Raw genomic sequence first — 18,316 nt, 5'->3', positions numbered from 1 at the left:
CGAGCCACAACTACTGAGCCCGCGTGCCACAACTACTGAGCCCACGTGCCTAGAACCCATGCTCCGCAACAAGAAGCCACTGCAATGAGAAGCCTGTGCACCGCAACTAAGAGTAGCCCCCACTCGCTGCAACTAGAGAAAGCCCGTGAGCAGCAACGAAGACCCAACACAGCCAAAAATAAATAAATAAAATATATATTAAAAAAAGCAAAGTGTGAGTGATTCAGACTACTCACTTTCAGACTATTTTCTGACAACTTCTGTCCCTTCAACTATTGCCCTGTAAAATCAAAATTAATATTTACATTCCTATGCTAGGCACTGAACATTCTTAATAAGAAAAAATAGATTATATTATGATGAGATCTCTTATTGAAGCAAGGATGTCACTCTGACATTTGAAAGGAACACATACCGTTTTGAAAAATAAAACATGACCGGAACAGAGAGGATAGGACCAAAAAAAAAGGGGGGGGGGAATTCTACTCCAACATTAATGTTTTCCGGTATTTTATTTCATATTATACTTTAAAGGAAGGTTGAGATGTCATAAATATTACTGTTTTCCCAAAATGGAAATCGTTTTATAGTATTTTTTTCCTAATGCTAAAATACAATATCACATTGGGACGAGGTATCATTACGGAATAATGCCTCACGTTCTCATAGCACCTCGTATACCTTTCATAGCGGCTTTCTAGAACTATACATTTTTGAATAATTCAGTGTCTTTCTCACTCCGTATGATGTAAATTCGAGGAGAGGAAGACACTTTGTGTTTACCTTGTCCTCAGCGTGTTACACTACCTGGTTACTAATTAATGCTAATTTTAACTTTTTTTTTTAACTTCACGCACTTCCCCCTTCATTTTACAGCGCTCTAGTGAGGCTTAAGCTGTCGTCTGCTCTCTACTACGTTTTTCTTTGTTTGTTTTGTTTTACGTCGTATGACGCGGCGACTCTTAAAAAAAAGTTTCAAAGAACAGAGCGTAAAAGCAGCTGCTCAAACCTAACCCATTCTATAGACCCACAGTAGAGAAACGGACACAGCTCAACATCTCGCGAGACCAGCTCCGCCTGGGAGCCTGAGACTCAAAGAGTTCTTAGCGCGCATGTGTGGGTCTTCCGGAAGGTGCCGCAGGGGCTGCTGGGAGAGGGAGGAGGTCAGGAAGTAAACATAGATGGTCGGCTTCCTGCATGTCCGGCTGCCTTGGTGTCAGCAGCGGCAGGACCGGGTTGGGAAATATTGTGAGAACTTCAAGAGGGAGGTGGGTGAGGGTGAAGAACCCCGAGAAGTGGACCAAAGGCTCCTAATTGTTACAAATATCCTTACGAGACTGATAAACGCTACGTTGAGGAGGGAACGGGGACCTAGAAGGAAGCCGCCGTCCTAGGCCTCAGTCATAGCACCTGTGCCCAGTCAGACCAGGACTGTGTCTTCAGTGGTTTTCAAAGTAAGAATTATAAGATGCCATTGGGGCTGAACTGTCCAGTACAGTAGCTGTTAACTGTTGTGGTTCTTAAGCACTTGAAATGTTGGCTAGTCTGAATACGTGTAAAATCCATATCAGATTTTAAAGACTTAGTTTTCCTAAGTCTAAACAGATTTTTTCCTATGTTGAAATGATAATATGTTGGGTATATTGGGTTAAATATTGCAAAAATAATTTTACCTGTTTCTTTTTACTTTTCTAGTATGGCTGTGGAATATTTTAAATGACATATAGGGCTGGCGTTATATTTCTCTTGGACAGCACTGCATTAGAGGGTTTTAAGCTTGGGTAGTGGACATGATATGATCACATCTGTGTTTTGAAAAAATAACACTGCAGTGTGGAAAACTGATTGGAGGGAATTGGGAGAGACTGGTAGGGAAAAGTATTAACACTAAGGTTATTGACAGTAGAAGTAAATGAATTTGAGTGATATTCAGAAGGTGAAAATAACGTTACTTAGTGATGAAATAGGTGTGGGAATTAGCTGGAACACTTATGAAAAGAGATGGATGGTGGTGTCTTTCATCAAGAGAGGGAACAGTGGAAAAAGATTTCATCGAGAAGATTATGAATTTTTTTTTAGTTGAAGATTATGAATTTGAATTAAGATTTGTTGAGTTCAGGTTTCTCAGAGATATTTAAGTGGAGGTACTTTGAAGTAAGCAAGTGGAATGTATTTATTGGAAGCTCAGACAAAAGGGCTGGAGTAGAGAAATAAATTGGAGAGCCAGCAGTTGTATACTGTGGCTATCGAAACCTTGGAAATAGATGAGCTTGTCCTCTGGTGGAGTTTAGAGTGATGAAGAAGGCCCCAGGATTGACCCTTGTGGAATCCAAAATAAAATAACTGGGCAGAAATGGTTGAACTTACAAAGGATTCAGGAGAAGCAGCGAGAGGGGTACAAGAAAAACCAGGAGAGTATAGTGTCACATAAGTCAAAGGATAAGCATATATCTAAAGGGGAAGGAACAGAACTGAAAAATGTCCAGAGGACTAGGCACATTGATAACTTAGTGGTAGCTTTGGAGTGGGGGGAGGGGTGTGGGAGCTAAATCAGAGTGATTGAGAAGGGAAGCAGAAGATGAGGAAATAGAGATGATGAATATAGGTAAATCTTAAAGCATCCAGTCTTTAAGAGGAACAGAGATAGGACCCTACGTACTCATTAAGGGTTAGTGTGGTAGAAAAGTTTGAGACACTTACGTAGAGAGGAATTCAGGAATATATATGAGAGAGAGAGTCTCATGAAATTTTAAATACATGTGTATGTCTCTCTCCACTTATAACTTAGAGTTGAGAGAAAAACTGCAACAGTATATAAAGACTTTTGTGGAGGGGAAAGAGACCTTTCCCTTACAGATACTATGAAGAATAAGGCATAAGTTGAAAAATAATTGATATTACAATTACAAATGTAGTCTATACAGAATCTAAGAATAGAGATATTGTAGTGGGAAGGGAGAGACAGAATATGCTTGTTATTTCTATAATAAAAAAAATTAAAAATAAAATAATTTATATTGGAAAAAATTTCCAACAAAGAAACTAAAAATAGTGATATAACTAAAGGGGGAGGAGAGATTTAGGAAGATAGGGACCTATGTTAGTGATTAATCTTGTATCAGAGCAAGAAGTTAACTAATAATGTCTAGAATATGAAACATTCTGTATAACACACAGTATGTGTTATTAGAGTGAACTTTTTTTTTTTTTTTTTTTTTGGCGGTACGCGGGCCTCTCACTGTTGTGGCCTCTCCCCTTACGGAGCACACGCTCCAGACGCGCAGGCTCAGTGGCCATGGCTCAAGGGCCCAGCCGCTCCACGGCATGTGGGATCTTCCCAGACCGGGGCATGAACCCATATCCCCTGCATCAGCAGGTGGACTCTCAACCACTGCACCACCAGGGAAGCCCTACAGTGTACTTCTGATAGTTTCACTGGTGAATTCACCAAGGGCTAGTTTATACTAATAGATATTTCTTCCTTTTCATACAGAAGGCCAGATAACCATGTCAGCTGTAGCCATGGATGCAGGTAATGCGGCCACCCTTTCGGGGTCCAAAGAAATGAGTTTGGAGGAACCAAAGAAGATGACCAGAGAGGACTGGAGAAAGAAGAAGGAGCTAGAAGAACAGCGAAAATTGGGTAATGCCCCTGCAGAAGTTGATGAAGAAGGAAAGTAAGTACTTTAATTTTTTTGCAAAATCTGTTCAGAATTCAAATAAATGTCTACTTAGTTTACCAATTTCTCATCCTTTGCCTTGACAGGAAGCCATCTTTATCATTTACATCATTTTTGTTTTTATTTATTTTATTAAACTCATATGTATAAGGTTTAGTAATCATATAATAATGAAGGACTTGTAATGAATAGCTGTAGTCCTTTTCAGTTTTCCCACTCCCTGTCCCACTCTACACAAGTGACTATAGTTGACCCTTGAACAACACAGGTTTGAAATGTGTGGGTCCACTTATACTCAGATGTTTTTCCATAACTACGTGCAGTACTACACAATCTGCCATGGGTTGAATCCTCAGATTCCAAACCGTGGATACAGAGGCCCGACTGTGCAGCTTGAGCATCCGCAGGTTTTGGTATCTGAGGCAGGTCCTGAACCAGTCCCTGTCAGATACTGAGGGATGACTGTACTTGTCAGTCTATTTTGAGTTTTTCTGGTTGATACCTCCACATCTCTAAATAACATACCTATACCATTATTATAATCAACTCTAGACATTATTAGTTAACTTCTTGCTCTGATACAAGATTAATCTCACTAACATAGGTCCCTATATTCCTTCATCTCTCCTCCCGCTTTAGTTATATCACTATTTTTAGTTTCTTTGTTGGAAATTTTTTCACTCTAATATAAATTATTTTCTTTATTTTTAATTGTTTTTTATTATAGAAATAACAAGCATATTCTGCCTTTCTCCTCCCAGTACAGTATCTCTATTCTTAGATTCTGCATAGGCTACCTTTGTAATTGTAATATCAATTATTTTTCAACTTCATTCTGTTAAAAAAATTTTTATTTTATTACAGAGACATCAATCCTCATATTCCTCAGTATATTTCTTCAGTGCCATGGTATATTGATCCATCAAAAAGGCCTACTTTAAAGCACCAGAGACCACAGCCAGAGAAACAAAAGCAGTATAGCTCATCTGGAGACTGGTACAAGAGGGGTGTAAAAGAGGTATGTATGCAACTTGTATATATGCATGTGAAAATGGAGATTTTATTTTAAGAACTTAATATAAGAACCTCTAAAGCAATACTATATAAAGTAGAAACAGATTATATGACCTTTTATGTGGTATTAAAATTCACAGTACATACTACTTTAGCGTCTATATTTTATAAATTTGATATTGCTGAAATCTTTAAACTTTCTCATTTATAAAAGTGCAGGGTAAGCTGTGACAAAGTGAGAGAGTGGCATGGACATATATACACTACCAAACGTAAAATAGCTAGTGGGAAGCAGCCGCATAGCACAGGGAGATCAGCTCGGTGCTTTGTGACCGCCTGGAGGGGTGGGATAGGGAGGGTGGGAGGGAGGGAGATGCAAGAGGGAAGAGATATGGGAACATATGTATATGTATACTGATTCACTTTGTTATAAAACAGAAACTAACACACCATTGTAAAGCAATTATACTCCAATAAAGATGTAAAAAAAAAAAAAAAGTGGAGATTCTAACTGGTTTTCCTCTTAATGAATAAATCATTTCACTAGGCAATATAGGAATGAGAGCCAAAGTTATTTTTAACTTATTCAGATAAATAAAAATTTTCCTTGTTTTTCTTTACATCCATTTATAGAATTCCATAACTACTAAGTACCGCAAAGGAGCATGTGAAAACTGTGGAGCCATGACACACAAAAAGAAAGACTGCTTTGAGGTGAGTTCACCTTTGAGAATGTTGGAAACTGTTGTCAGAGAGTCTCTTTATTCCTGTCAGAGAGCTTCATTCTGTTTTTTTAATTACCTATATTTAGGTACAAGTTAAATAAAAATTAATTTGAATGAAATTAGTTTCGCATCATCAAAAGTTTTGCTGGAAGACTAAATGATAATTGAATAAACCATAAAGTCCCATGGTATGTTCACACCCACTCTGTAAAGATTATATGAAGTTTTCCTCTGGGCTATAGATACTTAGGAAAAGATTTAATCTTATTCTGTTTTCCAGAGACCTAGGCGAGTTGGAGCAAAATTTACAGGTACTAATATAGCTCCAGATGAACACATCCAGCCTCAGCTGATGTTTGACTATGATGGGAAGAGGGATCGGTGGAACGGCTACAATCCAGAAGAACACATGAAAATTGTAGAAGAGTATGCGAAAGTTGATCTGGTGAGCACAGTTCACTGCTTTCCTGCTATCCTTAAAGAATGTACATTTTGCTGTATCTCTAATTTAGCAACTCTATCTTTTGAGTCTTCAAGCAGTATAAAAATGATGGCATTTTTATTATTGTAGTAGTAGTAAGCCTAATTGAATAGTGAAATAAACAGTGTGCTAGCCCTATGTGGCAGCAATTTCTTTTTATTTCATTCTTATATTGTCCTTTACTCCATGACTTAGGTTGCAAAAAATACTGGAAGCATTAGAACAGATTAGTGTACAAAGCTTTTTCCTTTCTTTTATAAACTCTTGGCCCCCAGACTATATCTTGCCTATGGGCCTGTTTTATACTTGTCTCACATAGCATTTCAGGGTGGGAGAAGGGGAAGAGGATAAGTCATTTCAGAAAATTGAATTTTATTTTAATTTAACCTAAATTTTTTCTGTTATGAGTTCACCTACTCACTCCCATTTTTCAAACACCACAGTCACATTGCTTTTTTTGTTTTTGTTTTTAAGTAGAGTTAACGTTTAAAATCATGGAATTTCACATAAAAATCTGAATTTTATATTTCTTCAACAGTGAAATATGCAGTAATCCTGGGCCAGCCTGGAGGGGTCAGTCATCTCGAGTCAGGTGGCACCTCGTCAGCAGGGATTGTTCTCTGCAGTTTACCCCTGGTGGTGTCTAACTTGGTTTACATTAATGCCTGATTCAAACAGGAGTTTGTAACTCCTGTTTAAATATGGCTGATTGAATCCAACTCATTTTCATTTTTTGTTTTTTGGGGGTTTTTTTGTTTTTGGGTTTTCTTAACTTAATTTTTTTATACAGCAGGTTCTTATTAGTTATCTATTTTATACATATTAGTGTATATATGTCAATCCCAATCTCCCAATTCATCCTGGTTTTTTTGTTTTTTAATTTAGTTTTTTTATTGAATGAAAGAGTCATTAGATTCTACAGTGCCTTACAATTTTCAGAAGTTTCACACACATGATTTCATATAATCTTATAATAACCCCCCCTTTTAAAAATTTCCTATCCTTCTATTACCCCTCCCCCCTTTCCTCTATTCATTGCTAACCACTAGTTGGTTCTCTTTGAGTGTGCTTCTTTCTTGTTTTATTCAGCAGTTGTATTTTTTTAGATTCCACATACAAGTAATATACAGTATTTGTCTTTCTCTTTCTGACCTGTTTCACTTAACATAATGCCCTCCAAGTCCATCCATGTTGCTGCAAATGACAAAATTTCATTCTTTTTTTTATGCCTAAATATTCCATTGTATATATATTCCACACATCTTCTTTATCCATTCATGTTTTTTTTATTAATTTTTATTGGAGTATAGTTGCTTTACAATGCTGTATTCGTTTCTGAGGTACAGCAGAGTGAATCAGTTATACATATACACGTATCTACTCCTTTTTAGATTTCCTTCCCATTTAAGTCATCACAGAGCATTCAGTAGAGTTGGGGGTTTTTTTGTTCGTTTAGTTTTTGGCCACACTGCATGGCTTTTGGGATCTTAGTTCCCAGACCAGGGATCGAACCCAGCCCCTTGGCAGTGAGAGCGCAAAATCCTAACCACTGGACCACTAGTGAATTCGTTGTAACTCCTGCTCTTTAGGAGCCAGAGGTCTAGAGCTACAAAACATGACCTTGTCCAATGACCTTTACTGAAAACAATAAACTTACGCATTTTACACATATAAAAATTAAATGTTCATTTGACTAAGTAAATTTCAAATGTTTCTTTTTTCTTAGGCAAAACGAACGCTGAAAGCTCAAAAACTCCAAGAAGAATTAGCCTCAGGAAAATTAGTGGAACAGGCTGTAAGTAATAAAAATGATCATTAAAAAAAAATTCAAACTCCTAGTAAACAAAAAATGAAGATTGAAACAAAAAATTCATTTTATATCTCTCAAGTTAGAAAAGATTTTAGGGAGAGAGAAGTGCTATTGAGGAGAAAGAGTAAAACTGACTTATAGGGTTCATGCGACTATAAATTGATGCAATCATTTTGGAGAGAATATTGCCATAAAACATTTATATACCTTTTCTGGAATTAAATTAGTAAATCCATCCATCCTAAATTTTTTCAGTGTTCAGAAAAGTCATTATGCACAAAGATGTTCATTGCAGCACTTTTTACAACAGCAAGAAATTGAAATAGTTTAATAGGGAATTAGTGAAGTGAGCTATCCTTCCTCTGCATGATAGAATGTAAAATGACTTTTGTCAAAACTTTGTAACAACACTGGCTAACACTTATATTTTAATGACACATGTAAAATATTACAATATTACCACAGGGAAGACGACCAGAACACCAGTTCTCATTTAATATAGAATTAGTGAATTTTTCTTTTTTTTATTTTAGTATTTCCCACATTCTCCGTAATGAACATGTAATAATTTTATAGCTAGGCAAAAAATTTTCAAACTAACAAAAAAGATGTATTGCAGACACGTTTTTTCCTTTTTTTTTCTTCCAGTCAGTCAACTTAATAGTTAGAGTATATTATACTTATTAGAGTTGTGAAAATTTCTTTTAACAAATTAATGGCATAAGTAAATAATAAACATTTTCTAGTTGTCGAGTTTAAACTTCTAAAAGGGACGCTTAGCAAGTATAATTACAAAGAAAACACAACTCGGTAAGTTAATCACCAAGTCTGAGCAGTCACAGAAGCTACCTATCAGGCAGGTTCAAAGCACAAGTTAACAGACAGATAATGTTAAAACCCAGCTCTGCCCCTGGCTAGCTAGGTGGTCCTAGAAAAATTAATTTGCCTCTCTGAGCCTCAGTTGATCATCTCTAAAGCAGAGATAACAACACCTACCCCCACCAGGAGGTTTAGCATACATATCACAGAGTAAACACTTGGTAATTTGTAGCTATTGTTAATCATTACCAACTCTGGAAAAAAGAAGAGGGCCTTTTTCTGTTTTTCTAACATATTCTTTGTTGTTGTTTATTGTAAACATATTATAATTTATTTTCCCAGTAAGCATACTTACTGGGAAAGTAAGTATGAATTTTGCCCATTTGGATATGAAGATTAACTGCATATAGTAGAGCTATGTATACTATAGAGATTTAGCTGTCTGTGTAGCAATATAAATGTCCTTTGTTGAACTAGCAACTTGTAAGAACTCCAAAAAATATATATATTTTTAAAATTCCCAATTTTGAAGGCAACAAATATTCAGAAAAAGTACACAGAAAATTATAAAGAAGAAAAATATCCCCTATGTTAACATTTTCAAGTAGGCCTTTCAGTGTCCCAGTACACCCCCCACATACATCCATGGATGTGTGTGATTACCATACAACATGTTTTTTAAATGGATTCATCTTTACATACTCATCACCTACTCTTTCAATTTAACAATATACAGTGCAGTGAGCACTTGTTCTCCATATCATTAAATGTAGACCTGTAACATTTATTTTTATATAAATTCACATGGTTCAGTAATCAAAATAATTTAAGAAGACAGATGTGCCTCCATCCACCCTATCTCTAAACCTCACCCCCCATAACCATTTTTATTTTTCTTACAGATCCTTTCAGAGTTTGTTGTGTAAATACAAACAGATACAAATATGTAATCTTATTCCCATCCTTCCCTCTTTTTTCTTCCCCCCATAAAAATGGTAGCAAAGTATACGTGTTTTTCCACACCTTGGACAGAATGACTTTAATGGTTGTTCAGTGTTTATTGAGTGCAATATTTTATATAACCAATCATCTCTTGTTGATCTGTTTTTCCTAATTATTTGTACAATACCCAACACTAGATTCTTATAAGCCTTTATATAATAGACATTTTTTCTTTATGATAAATTCCTAAAAGTGTAATTGTTGATGCACTGAATATGTATATGTAAAATGTGATGACTTTAAAAAAAAAAATTTGATGACTTATCACTTAGCTAGCATTCAGAAAGCCTGTACAAATTTTTGCTTCCACCAATATATCATATATATATATATATATTTTTTTTTATACACACGTTTCCACATCCCCCCACTAATGGTATAAGGTATTGTTTTGAATGTGTGAAGCCTTTTTAAAAGGACATGATGAAGTACTGAGCACTTTGCTCTTGGCATTTTGTGGAGATAGAGAATATCGTGACCAACTGCTAATGAAGAGTGTCTTTGAGGCAAGGATTTTGCACGCTTCTTAAATCACAGCGTGTTGTCACCTGAGTAGATTTCTTCATTGCCTAAATTTTACAAAGGCTGTTTTGGCTCTAAAGATACTTATTACATGATCCTGGTAACTTTTCTTTTTGGCCTTAATAGAAAAACAGTGAAGTTTAATGAAAATGTTATGTCTGAAGATTGAATACATATGAAATGAATATTTTTTAGGTATACTGATCAACTTAATCTTTCTATTACGTTTGTGTGATTATAGTCCTATCATCAATGAAAATTTTGGATTTGTAGACAGCCTAATAAAATTATTCACAATGACATACTTGTATTCAAAACTTATGTGCTCACTACAAGTGAGAAATATAAGAATTTGTTCAGTTAAATTTGTTATATTATTTTAACTATGTTTTTAAAGTGTTAAATAATCAGTTGATTCAGTGGAATACAATTACAAATTTGTTTCCTTCTTTCGTGACACAGAATTCTCCAAAACACCAGTGGGGAGAAGAGGAACCAAATTCTCAGACGGTAGTAAATATATGCCCTATCTGGATATACATTGAATTTTTAAAGTTCTGATGGCTAATATTAATAGTAATATATAATTCATAATAATAATAGGTTTAAAGAACACAGTGAGTAAGGTTTGGTTAAAGGGAAAACAAGAACTAGATGCTGCTCTTTTTTTCTTAAAAATTTTTTTCCCTCTCTCTTCCTCTTTCAGGAAAAAGATCATAACAGTGAAGATGAGGATGAAGATAAATATGCAGATGACATTGACATGCCTGGACAGAATTTTGACTCTAAGAGACGAATTACTGTCCGGAATCTCAGGATTCGAGAAGATATTGCAAAAGTAAGCCTTGCCAACTCAACATACATATTCAAAAAATATTTGTCTTCCCAGCCTAAATTTTGTCTACTGATATGGTACCTCGGTAGTATATGGGTAATATAGTCAGTCATTCCAAAGTTAGGTGTCATTCCGGTTTTCTTTCTCTTCACCTGTACCCCAGACATGCACACACACATTTAATTGGCTCCTCCTACTAGTCTGCTGAAATCTTCTTTGATGAAAGTAAACATTAACACAGTCTTAAAATATTTTTTTCCTTCTAGTATTTGCGGAATTTAGATCCAAATTCTGCTTACTATGATCCCAAAACCAGAGCGATGAGAGAGAATCCCTATGCCAATGCAGGAAAGAATCCAGATGAGTAAGTACCAAGTTCAATGTAAAGATTTCAAGAGGGCGGCTGGGCCCATGAGCCATGGCCACTGAGCCTGTGCGCCTGGAGCCTGTGCTCCGCAATGGGAGAGGCCACAACAGTGAGAGGCCCACGTACCACAAAAAAAAAAAAAAAAAAAAAAAAATTTCAAGGTAGGGGAGGGGAGCTTTTATTCATAAATCACAATCTGAATTAAAATGAACATCACCTATGGTCAGGTCAGAAAAGAATTTCCTTAAAGAAATCAATCTCTGAAACAGTTTTTTTTAAATTTGTGTTTACAGAGTGAGCTACGCGGGGGATAACTTTGTTAGATACACAGGTGATACCATTTCAATGGCTCAGACACAATGTAAGTGTTTTCTCTATGTCAAGGTATTTTATATCAGCTCATAAGAAATTTAGGGGCATTTTTTAAAGCTTGTTTCCAAGAAGCATGAAAACAATTTAGGTGACAGCTCATTACCATGTTTTTAATTACTCTAGTGTTTGCTTGGGAAGCCTATGACAAGGGGTCTGAAGTGCATCTGCAAGCTGATCCTACAAAACTAGAGCTGTTGTATAAGTCCTTCAAAGTCAAGAAAGAAGACTTCAAAGAACAGCAGAAAGAAAGCATCCTGGAAAAGGTAATTTTGACCAAACTGCTAAAGGAAAACATTTCTTAATAGAAATTATCAGTTAATAAACATTTGATTTACGTTTGGAATACAATATACAGTCCATTTTAATCCATCAGGATTAGTCCTGTCCTTCCACTGATGCAATCAATTGGTATACAGTATCAGTGAAACTATATCAGTGAGCTTTTGCAGCAAAACAAATCACCTCAAAATATAATAGTTTAAAAAAAAATAGTTTAAATAAACGTTTCTTATTTCTCACCATTTTGTATGTCAGCTGGGTCTCCTGGTCTGAGTCTGCCTATCTGAAGTTGGATGATCTAGAATGGCCTCACTTTGGTTTCTAGCAGTTAGCAGCCCTCATCTGTCCTGAGAAGGCCCACCTGGAACAGCTCATCTCTGCCCCACATGGGTTCTTATCCTCTGATAGGCTAGCCCAGCTTCTTTACATGGCATTCTCAGGATACCAGAAACTAGCAGCAAAGTGTGCCCCAGTGCACAGGTGTTTTTCAGGTTTTTGCTTACATCATATTTGCCAGTGTTCCATAGGCCAGAACAAGTAGCCTGGCCAGGCCCAGATTCAAGGGAAGGAGCAGCAAAGTCATGTGGCAAATGGGCATGCACAGAGGATAAGGGGAATTTTATGAGCATTTTGTAATTTACCACACTCAACAGATGAGTAGCAATTGAGACATCTTTTATTTGCCTGTGAGAATTTGGTGACATTTTTTTCACTGTGTTTTGTATAACAAAGCCCATGAAGAATAGTCCTCTAATCTTTTTGATTGGAAATAAACCCTTCAGTAGAGATTTGAATGCAAATCTTTGTAAAATATATTTAATAACGTTCAATGTCCTTTTAGTACGGTGGCCAAGAACACTTGGATGCCCCTCCAGCTGAACTGCTTTTAGCTCAGACCGAAGACTACGTGGAGTACTCAAGACATGGGACAGTCATCAAAGGACAGGAGCGGGCTGTTGCCTCCTCCAAGTATGAGGAGGATGTGAAGATCCACAATCATACTGTATGTGTTCAACCAGAATTATTTTTGTATCCTTGTTAGCATTTTGCTCTGGATTGTATTTTTCATTAGTAAGTCGTTGTATTTCATTTTGTTTTTTTGCATTTTAACTTTGTCTTTTTTTTTAATACAATTTTTAAAGGTTATACGGCATTTACAGTTATTACAAAATATTGGCTGTATTCCCCACATAGTACAATACATCCTTGTAGCCTGTCTTACACCCAATAGTTTATACCTTCCACTCCCTGACCCCTATATACTGCTTCTCCCCTCCTCTCCACTGGTAACCACTAGTTTGTTCTCTGTATCTGTGAGTCTGCTTCTTTTTTTGTTATATTCACTAGTCGTATTTTTTAGATTCCACATGTCAGTGATATCATACAGTATTTGTCTTTCTCTGTCTGACTTATTGCACTTAGCATAATGCCCTTCGAGTCCGTCCATGTTGCTGCAGATGGTAAAATTTTGTTCTTTTTTATGGCTGAGTAGTTTGCCATTGTATATATGTACACCACATCTTTATTCATTCATCTGTTTATGGGCATTTAGGTTGCTTCCATATCTTGGCAATTGTAAATAATGCTACTGTGAACATTGGGGTGCATGTATCTTTTCGAATTAGTTTTTTGTTTTTATCAGATATATACCCCGGAGTGGAATTGCTGGGTCATATGGTAGTTTTATTTTTAGTTTTTTTGAGAAAGCTCCATACTGTTTGCCACAGTGGCTGCACCAATTGCTGTTTTATGAAATTTTCCCCAAATGTGAAAGAATACTATTATTTTCACTCATATACCCACCATCTAGATTCAAATTCTTTTTTACAGATCGCCATATACGCTTTGTCTAGAAGAGTGTGTATGTGTGTGTGTGTGTGTGTGAGTGTGTGTAAGTAACTGTATATTTTTTTGACTGAAACATTTGGAAATTACAGATATCATGACATTTCACCCATAACACTGTATCATGTACCCTAAAATTAAGGATGTTCTCCTATATAACTACATTACCATTATCACACTTCAGAAAATTGACATTAATGCCTTAATATCACCTAATCTCTAGTCCTTAATCACATTTTCCAAAATATACCCCAAAATGCCTTTAAATAACTTTTTGGGTTTTTTTGGTTGGAGTGGGGATAACTGTTTTGTGCGTGAGTGTGAGACACAGAATCCAGTCACAGCTTACGTTTATTTTGTTATTTGGTTGTTATCTCTCTTTTTTCTAGCATGTATCTCCCCTTTGTCATGACAGTGACTCTAACAGATCATGCCAGTTATCTTGTAAACTGTCTCATATCCTGTATTTGACTGGTTCCTAGTGATATATAACTTATTCCTGTATTCCCTATTTCCTATAAACAGGAATTCAGACCTAAAGGCTTGATTAAAGTTAAATATTTTGACAGGAACACTTCATAGGTGATACAGTGTATGTCATATTGCATCGCATGATAAAGCATATAATTTGCTGTACTTTAAGTACCCAAACTACACTTGTCTCTCTAAGTAAGAGTCAAAAACCTAGCTACCTAATAGGAGCTAGGCCAGTAATCATAGATGAGTGAAATGAGCCAGGCTAATTTTATAAACTAGAGAACACAAGCCCTGTCTAATAGGGGCATCCACTGGTCAGCAACAGCCAATTACTGACAAGTGGGAACGTGGGCCCAGAATTTCCCAGTCCTCAGTTTTTCAAGAGAAGTCAGATAGCCTAAATTTTTTAATTCGGTGGGGGGCATAGAATGTAAGACCGTTGTAACCACACCTTCTCCCTGTTAGCTAGCCCTAGCATCCCCATAATTTTCCTCCTTTTATCACCAGTATATGAGAATAACCAACAAGGACCTACTGTATAGCACAGGGGACTATACTCAATATTCTGTAATAACCTGTAAGAGGAAAGAATCTGAAAATGAATATATTTATAACTGAATCACTGTGCTGTACACCTAAAACTAACACGACATGGTAAATCAACTATACTTCAATTTTTAAAAACAATCAAATTAATTAATGATAGAATTTTTTTAAAAAAAGAAAGAAAAACAGTATATGAGAGACCCTAGTTTCAGGTTCATTTTTAAATAACCTCTCTCTGTCTCTCTGCAGCATATCTGGGGCTCTTACTGGAAAGAAGGCCGTTGGGGATACAAATGCTGTCACTCTTTTTTCAAGTATTCCTATTGTACTGGCGAAGCTGGGAAGGAGACTGCTGTAAGTAATTGCCCTCTAGTGCTTAAAAGTGAACAACAGCCAAAACTCTTAAGTCAAAATTTATATGAAACATATATTTTTATGTTTCAAATTTTAACTTTTTCTTAGATGACTGGTAACTATGACTCTCAAGTTAGATTACATATATTTTTCCACAGAATTCAGAGGAGTGTATTATAAATGATACAACTGGAGAAGAATCTGTGAAAAAACCGCAGACCCTCATGGAGGTAAGTCCATGATCAGTTGTCCTGAATTTTTAAGTCTTGGAGGGAGGACTTTAAAACTTGTGCTAGAACTTTGTTTTTGCTAGAACTTTGTTTTTGCATTTACAACACTATATTTGCATCCTCGCAATCAGATGCATCAGGAAAAACTAAAAGAGGAGAAAAAGAAGAAAAAGAAGAAGAGGAAGCATCGAAAGAGCAGTTCAGAGAGTGATGACGAAGAAAAGAAACATGAAAAATTGAAAAAGGTATTTTGTGAAGGCTAAATAAACAGTAAAAGTGACCACAGCATTCTTTATTTGTAGGGACCTTAGGAAATTATCTAGTCCTATTTACAAGCTCATTTTAAAAATGAGCAAATGAGCCCCTAGTCTGGGTGATTTGCTCAGGTCACCTATCAGGTGTAGAATACAAATAGAGATTTTGTGTGTCTTGGTATTGCCTGCTTCTTGAACTACTTGTTGAATATCACTAATGCACAGAAGAAAAAGGCTTGGTATAGTTGTTATTTTAGAGTTATGACTTGTTCGCCAGAGACTTGCCATCTGGCTCTATAATTTGTAAGTTTCAGCAAGTCTTGGGAAAAGTCAGAATTGCAGTCTCCACCAAAAAGCATCAGTTGTCGGCTTCTGTCAGTAAAATAAACCTCATTCAATTTTCGTTGTTAAATAAAATTTCTTTGAAATTTCATTGAAAATGTCATAGAATGTTTTGTGCTCTATGAAAATGTATGAGCCAAATAGTGATTAGTTGTAGCTTGACAGCGAAAGGGCTGACTCCCAAGCTCTTCCAGGCAATCTAGGTTTTTTGTTGTTTTTGTTTTTTTTGCGGTACGCGGGCCTCTCACTGTTGTGGCCTCTCCCGTTGTGGGGCACAGGCTCCGGACGCGCAGGCTCAGCGGCCATGGCGCACGGGCCCAGCCGCTCCGCGGCATGTGGGATCTTCCCGGACCAGGGCACGAACCCGTGTCCCCTGCATCGGCAGGCGGACTCTCAACCACTGCGCCACCAGGGAAGCCCGCAATCTAGGTTTTTGATGTAGTAGTTCATACTCAGTGGGGTCTTCTGGTACTCTACCACTCTTGCACAAAAGAGATCTGATGTAGAGCGACAGTACTCATTTCTTTCTTCTCACTATAGGCACTGAATGCAGAGGAGGCCCGTCTTCTTCATGTCAAGGAGATCATGCAGATTGATGAGAGGAAGCGGCCTTACAGTAGCATATATGAAACTCGGGAACCCACTGAAGAGGAAATGGAGGCCTACAGAATGAAGCGTCAGAGGCCAGATGACCCCATGGCCTCCTTCCTCGGACAGTAGTAACTGGTCGCAGATGGTCACCAAAGACAGACTCTGCTGATACATTCTTTTAGATTCTTGCTGATGATTATCAATGGAAAAATCTGTATCTACTCTCCTTGCTGCCTGACTTTAAAGCATCCAGAAGACTTATAGTAAATTCATTCCTTTCCATACTGAAGAAACAGAGAAGAAAAAAAAGCGGTATATTAAGTGCAGATTAAGATTTTATTTCCAATTTTATATTAATGATGTGGAAAAAGGTCTTGGCTCTCCACCTATCACAAATATCTTAACATTTATTTATTAAGTTTCAAACTTCATTTCCTCAATTTTTATGGCCCTTTATCTAGTGTTAGCACTCATTTTGAAGGCAGTTAGTTACTCTTTCTCAAAACAAGGGGTTCTTTTTTTTTTAATTAGTAGTAACTGTAACTGTAGTTATTTGATAATCATTTCTTTTTGCCTTCTTGGATTTTTCTGATCTGAAGCTAATATCCTATCTTGAGCTCTGGGTTACTGAAAGGACTGTAGAACGTGTGAAAACTTTATCCCTGATGTCAGTCTGTGTAGTAATAATCCTGTTTTCCACTTGGTTATAAAATTTTGATTTTCAGAACATTTCCTTGTATCTTATACTCAGAACTAAATGCGTTAGCCTTTGCATGGAAAAAAAACTATTTTGTCACCCTTGAGTCAGTGTTAGTACTAGGTCTTTTACCATTCTAGACATGAGTGTTTAGACACAGAAATCCTTTTCTTTAACATAGAGGATATGGTCTGTGATACTAATTGCTGTTTTAATTGTGATTGCCTTTATATAACAATCATGAAGATTAGATTTTTAAAAGATTATAGAATAACTCTTGTACCTAATCTTCATAGCCAGCAGGTGTCTTTTTGTAAAATCTGCAAAAAGCAAAACCTGAAGTTGAAGGTTTCTTCAAAGAATTACAAGTATAGCTTGTAGGGCTATTAGTAACTGAGATTGCCACGATTTTTAGCCTTCTTCTAAGAACACTGTGAAGATAGTACTGACAGTGAGAGTGGGATCAGTGAAAACAGCCTGTTTAAAACCCCTGACACAAGGACATTGACTTTTAACAGCTCACTGGCTTTTCTAAACTACCAAAACCCACTAGAATATTGCATTAAGTTAGCATCTCAGAAATAGTGCTGGTGGGAGAGTAACTGAATCAGATTATCAAGTTCTGTGAATATACATGGTATCTAGATTCAGACCAGTATGAAATTAAAACAGCAATGCAAATACATCGAATTCTTACCTACTTTAAGAATGTCAAAAATTTACATTTTCATATTCCTACCTTAACATAGACTTGTTCAACATAGTCTGATATTAGTGTCTATTTTGTATTTTATTTATCTTTTGTTGATAAAGATGTATAACTGAGAATACTTAACTGTGAGTGGTTTGCAGCATTATTTCAAATATTTGGGGACTTCGCTGGTGGTCCAGTGGGTAATACTCCACACTCCCAATGCAGGGGGCCCAGGTTCGATCTCTGGTCTGGGAATCAGATCCCGCGTGCAGGCCGCAACTAAGAGTCCACATGCCACAACTAAAGATCCCGCATGCCGCAACCAAGACCTGGCACAGCCTCAATAAATAAATAATATTTTTTAAAAAATAAAACAAATA

The 18,316-nt window shown here is 36.6% G+C and overlaps 1 protein-coding gene across 2 annotated transcripts; it reads left to right on the top strand.

The window, feature by feature from the left end:
- The first annotated feature begins 1,162 nt into the window (after positions 1 to 1,162).
- Positions 1,163 to 18,070, top strand: SLU7 (SLU7 homolog, splicing factor). 2 transcript variants are annotated; one of them, XM_082651023.1, is made up of 16 exons: positions 1,163 to 1,235; positions 3,494 to 3,677; positions 4,545 to 4,698; positions 5,328 to 5,408; positions 5,700 to 5,864; positions 7,627 to 7,695; positions 10,516 to 10,563; positions 10,760 to 10,891; positions 11,155 to 11,252; positions 11,549 to 11,616; positions 11,751 to 11,890; positions 12,748 to 12,909; positions 15,024 to 15,128; positions 15,287 to 15,358; positions 15,490 to 15,603; positions 16,495 to 18,070. In XM_082651023.1, exons 2-16 carry the CDS (start codon positions 3,508 to 3,510, stop codon positions 16,672 to 16,674), a joined length of 1,758 nt encoding a protein of 585 aa, XP_082507149.1. In that variant the 5' UTR covers positions 1,163 to 1,235; positions 3,494 to 3,507; the 3' UTR covers positions 16,675 to 18,070. The 2 variants fall into 2 exon arrangements, with proteins under 2 accessions (XP_082507149.1, XP_082507148.1); XM_082651022.1 differs by lacking the exon at positions 1,163 to 1,235 and adding an exon at positions 1,262 to 1,454.
- Positions 18,071 to 18,316: the final 246 nt, after the last annotated feature.

Source organism: Grampus griseus (assembly GCF_964374135.1).
Source record: "Grampus griseus genome assembly, chromosome: 3".
Classification (NCBI taxonomy): Eukaryota; Metazoa; Chordata; class Mammalia; order Artiodactyla; family Delphinidae; genus Grampus; species Grampus griseus.
This window is presented reverse-complemented; position numbering and strand designations above follow the sequence as displayed.

Excerpts from the sequence above, each read along its gene's own strand:
- SLU7 (XM_082651023.1), top strand. The coding sequence starts at position 3,508 with ATGTCAGCTGTAGCCATGGATGCAGGTAATGCGGCCACCCTTTCGGGG. Across the intron at positions 11,253-11,548 it reads GCAGGAAAGAATCCAGATGA|AGTGAGCTACGCGGGGGATA; the intron begins GTAAGTACCAAG and ends TTGTGTTTACAG. Across the intron at positions 11,891-12,747 it reads AAGAAAGCATCCTGGAAAAG|TACGGTGGCCAAGAACACTT; the intron begins GTAATTTTGACC and ends ATGTCCTTTTAG.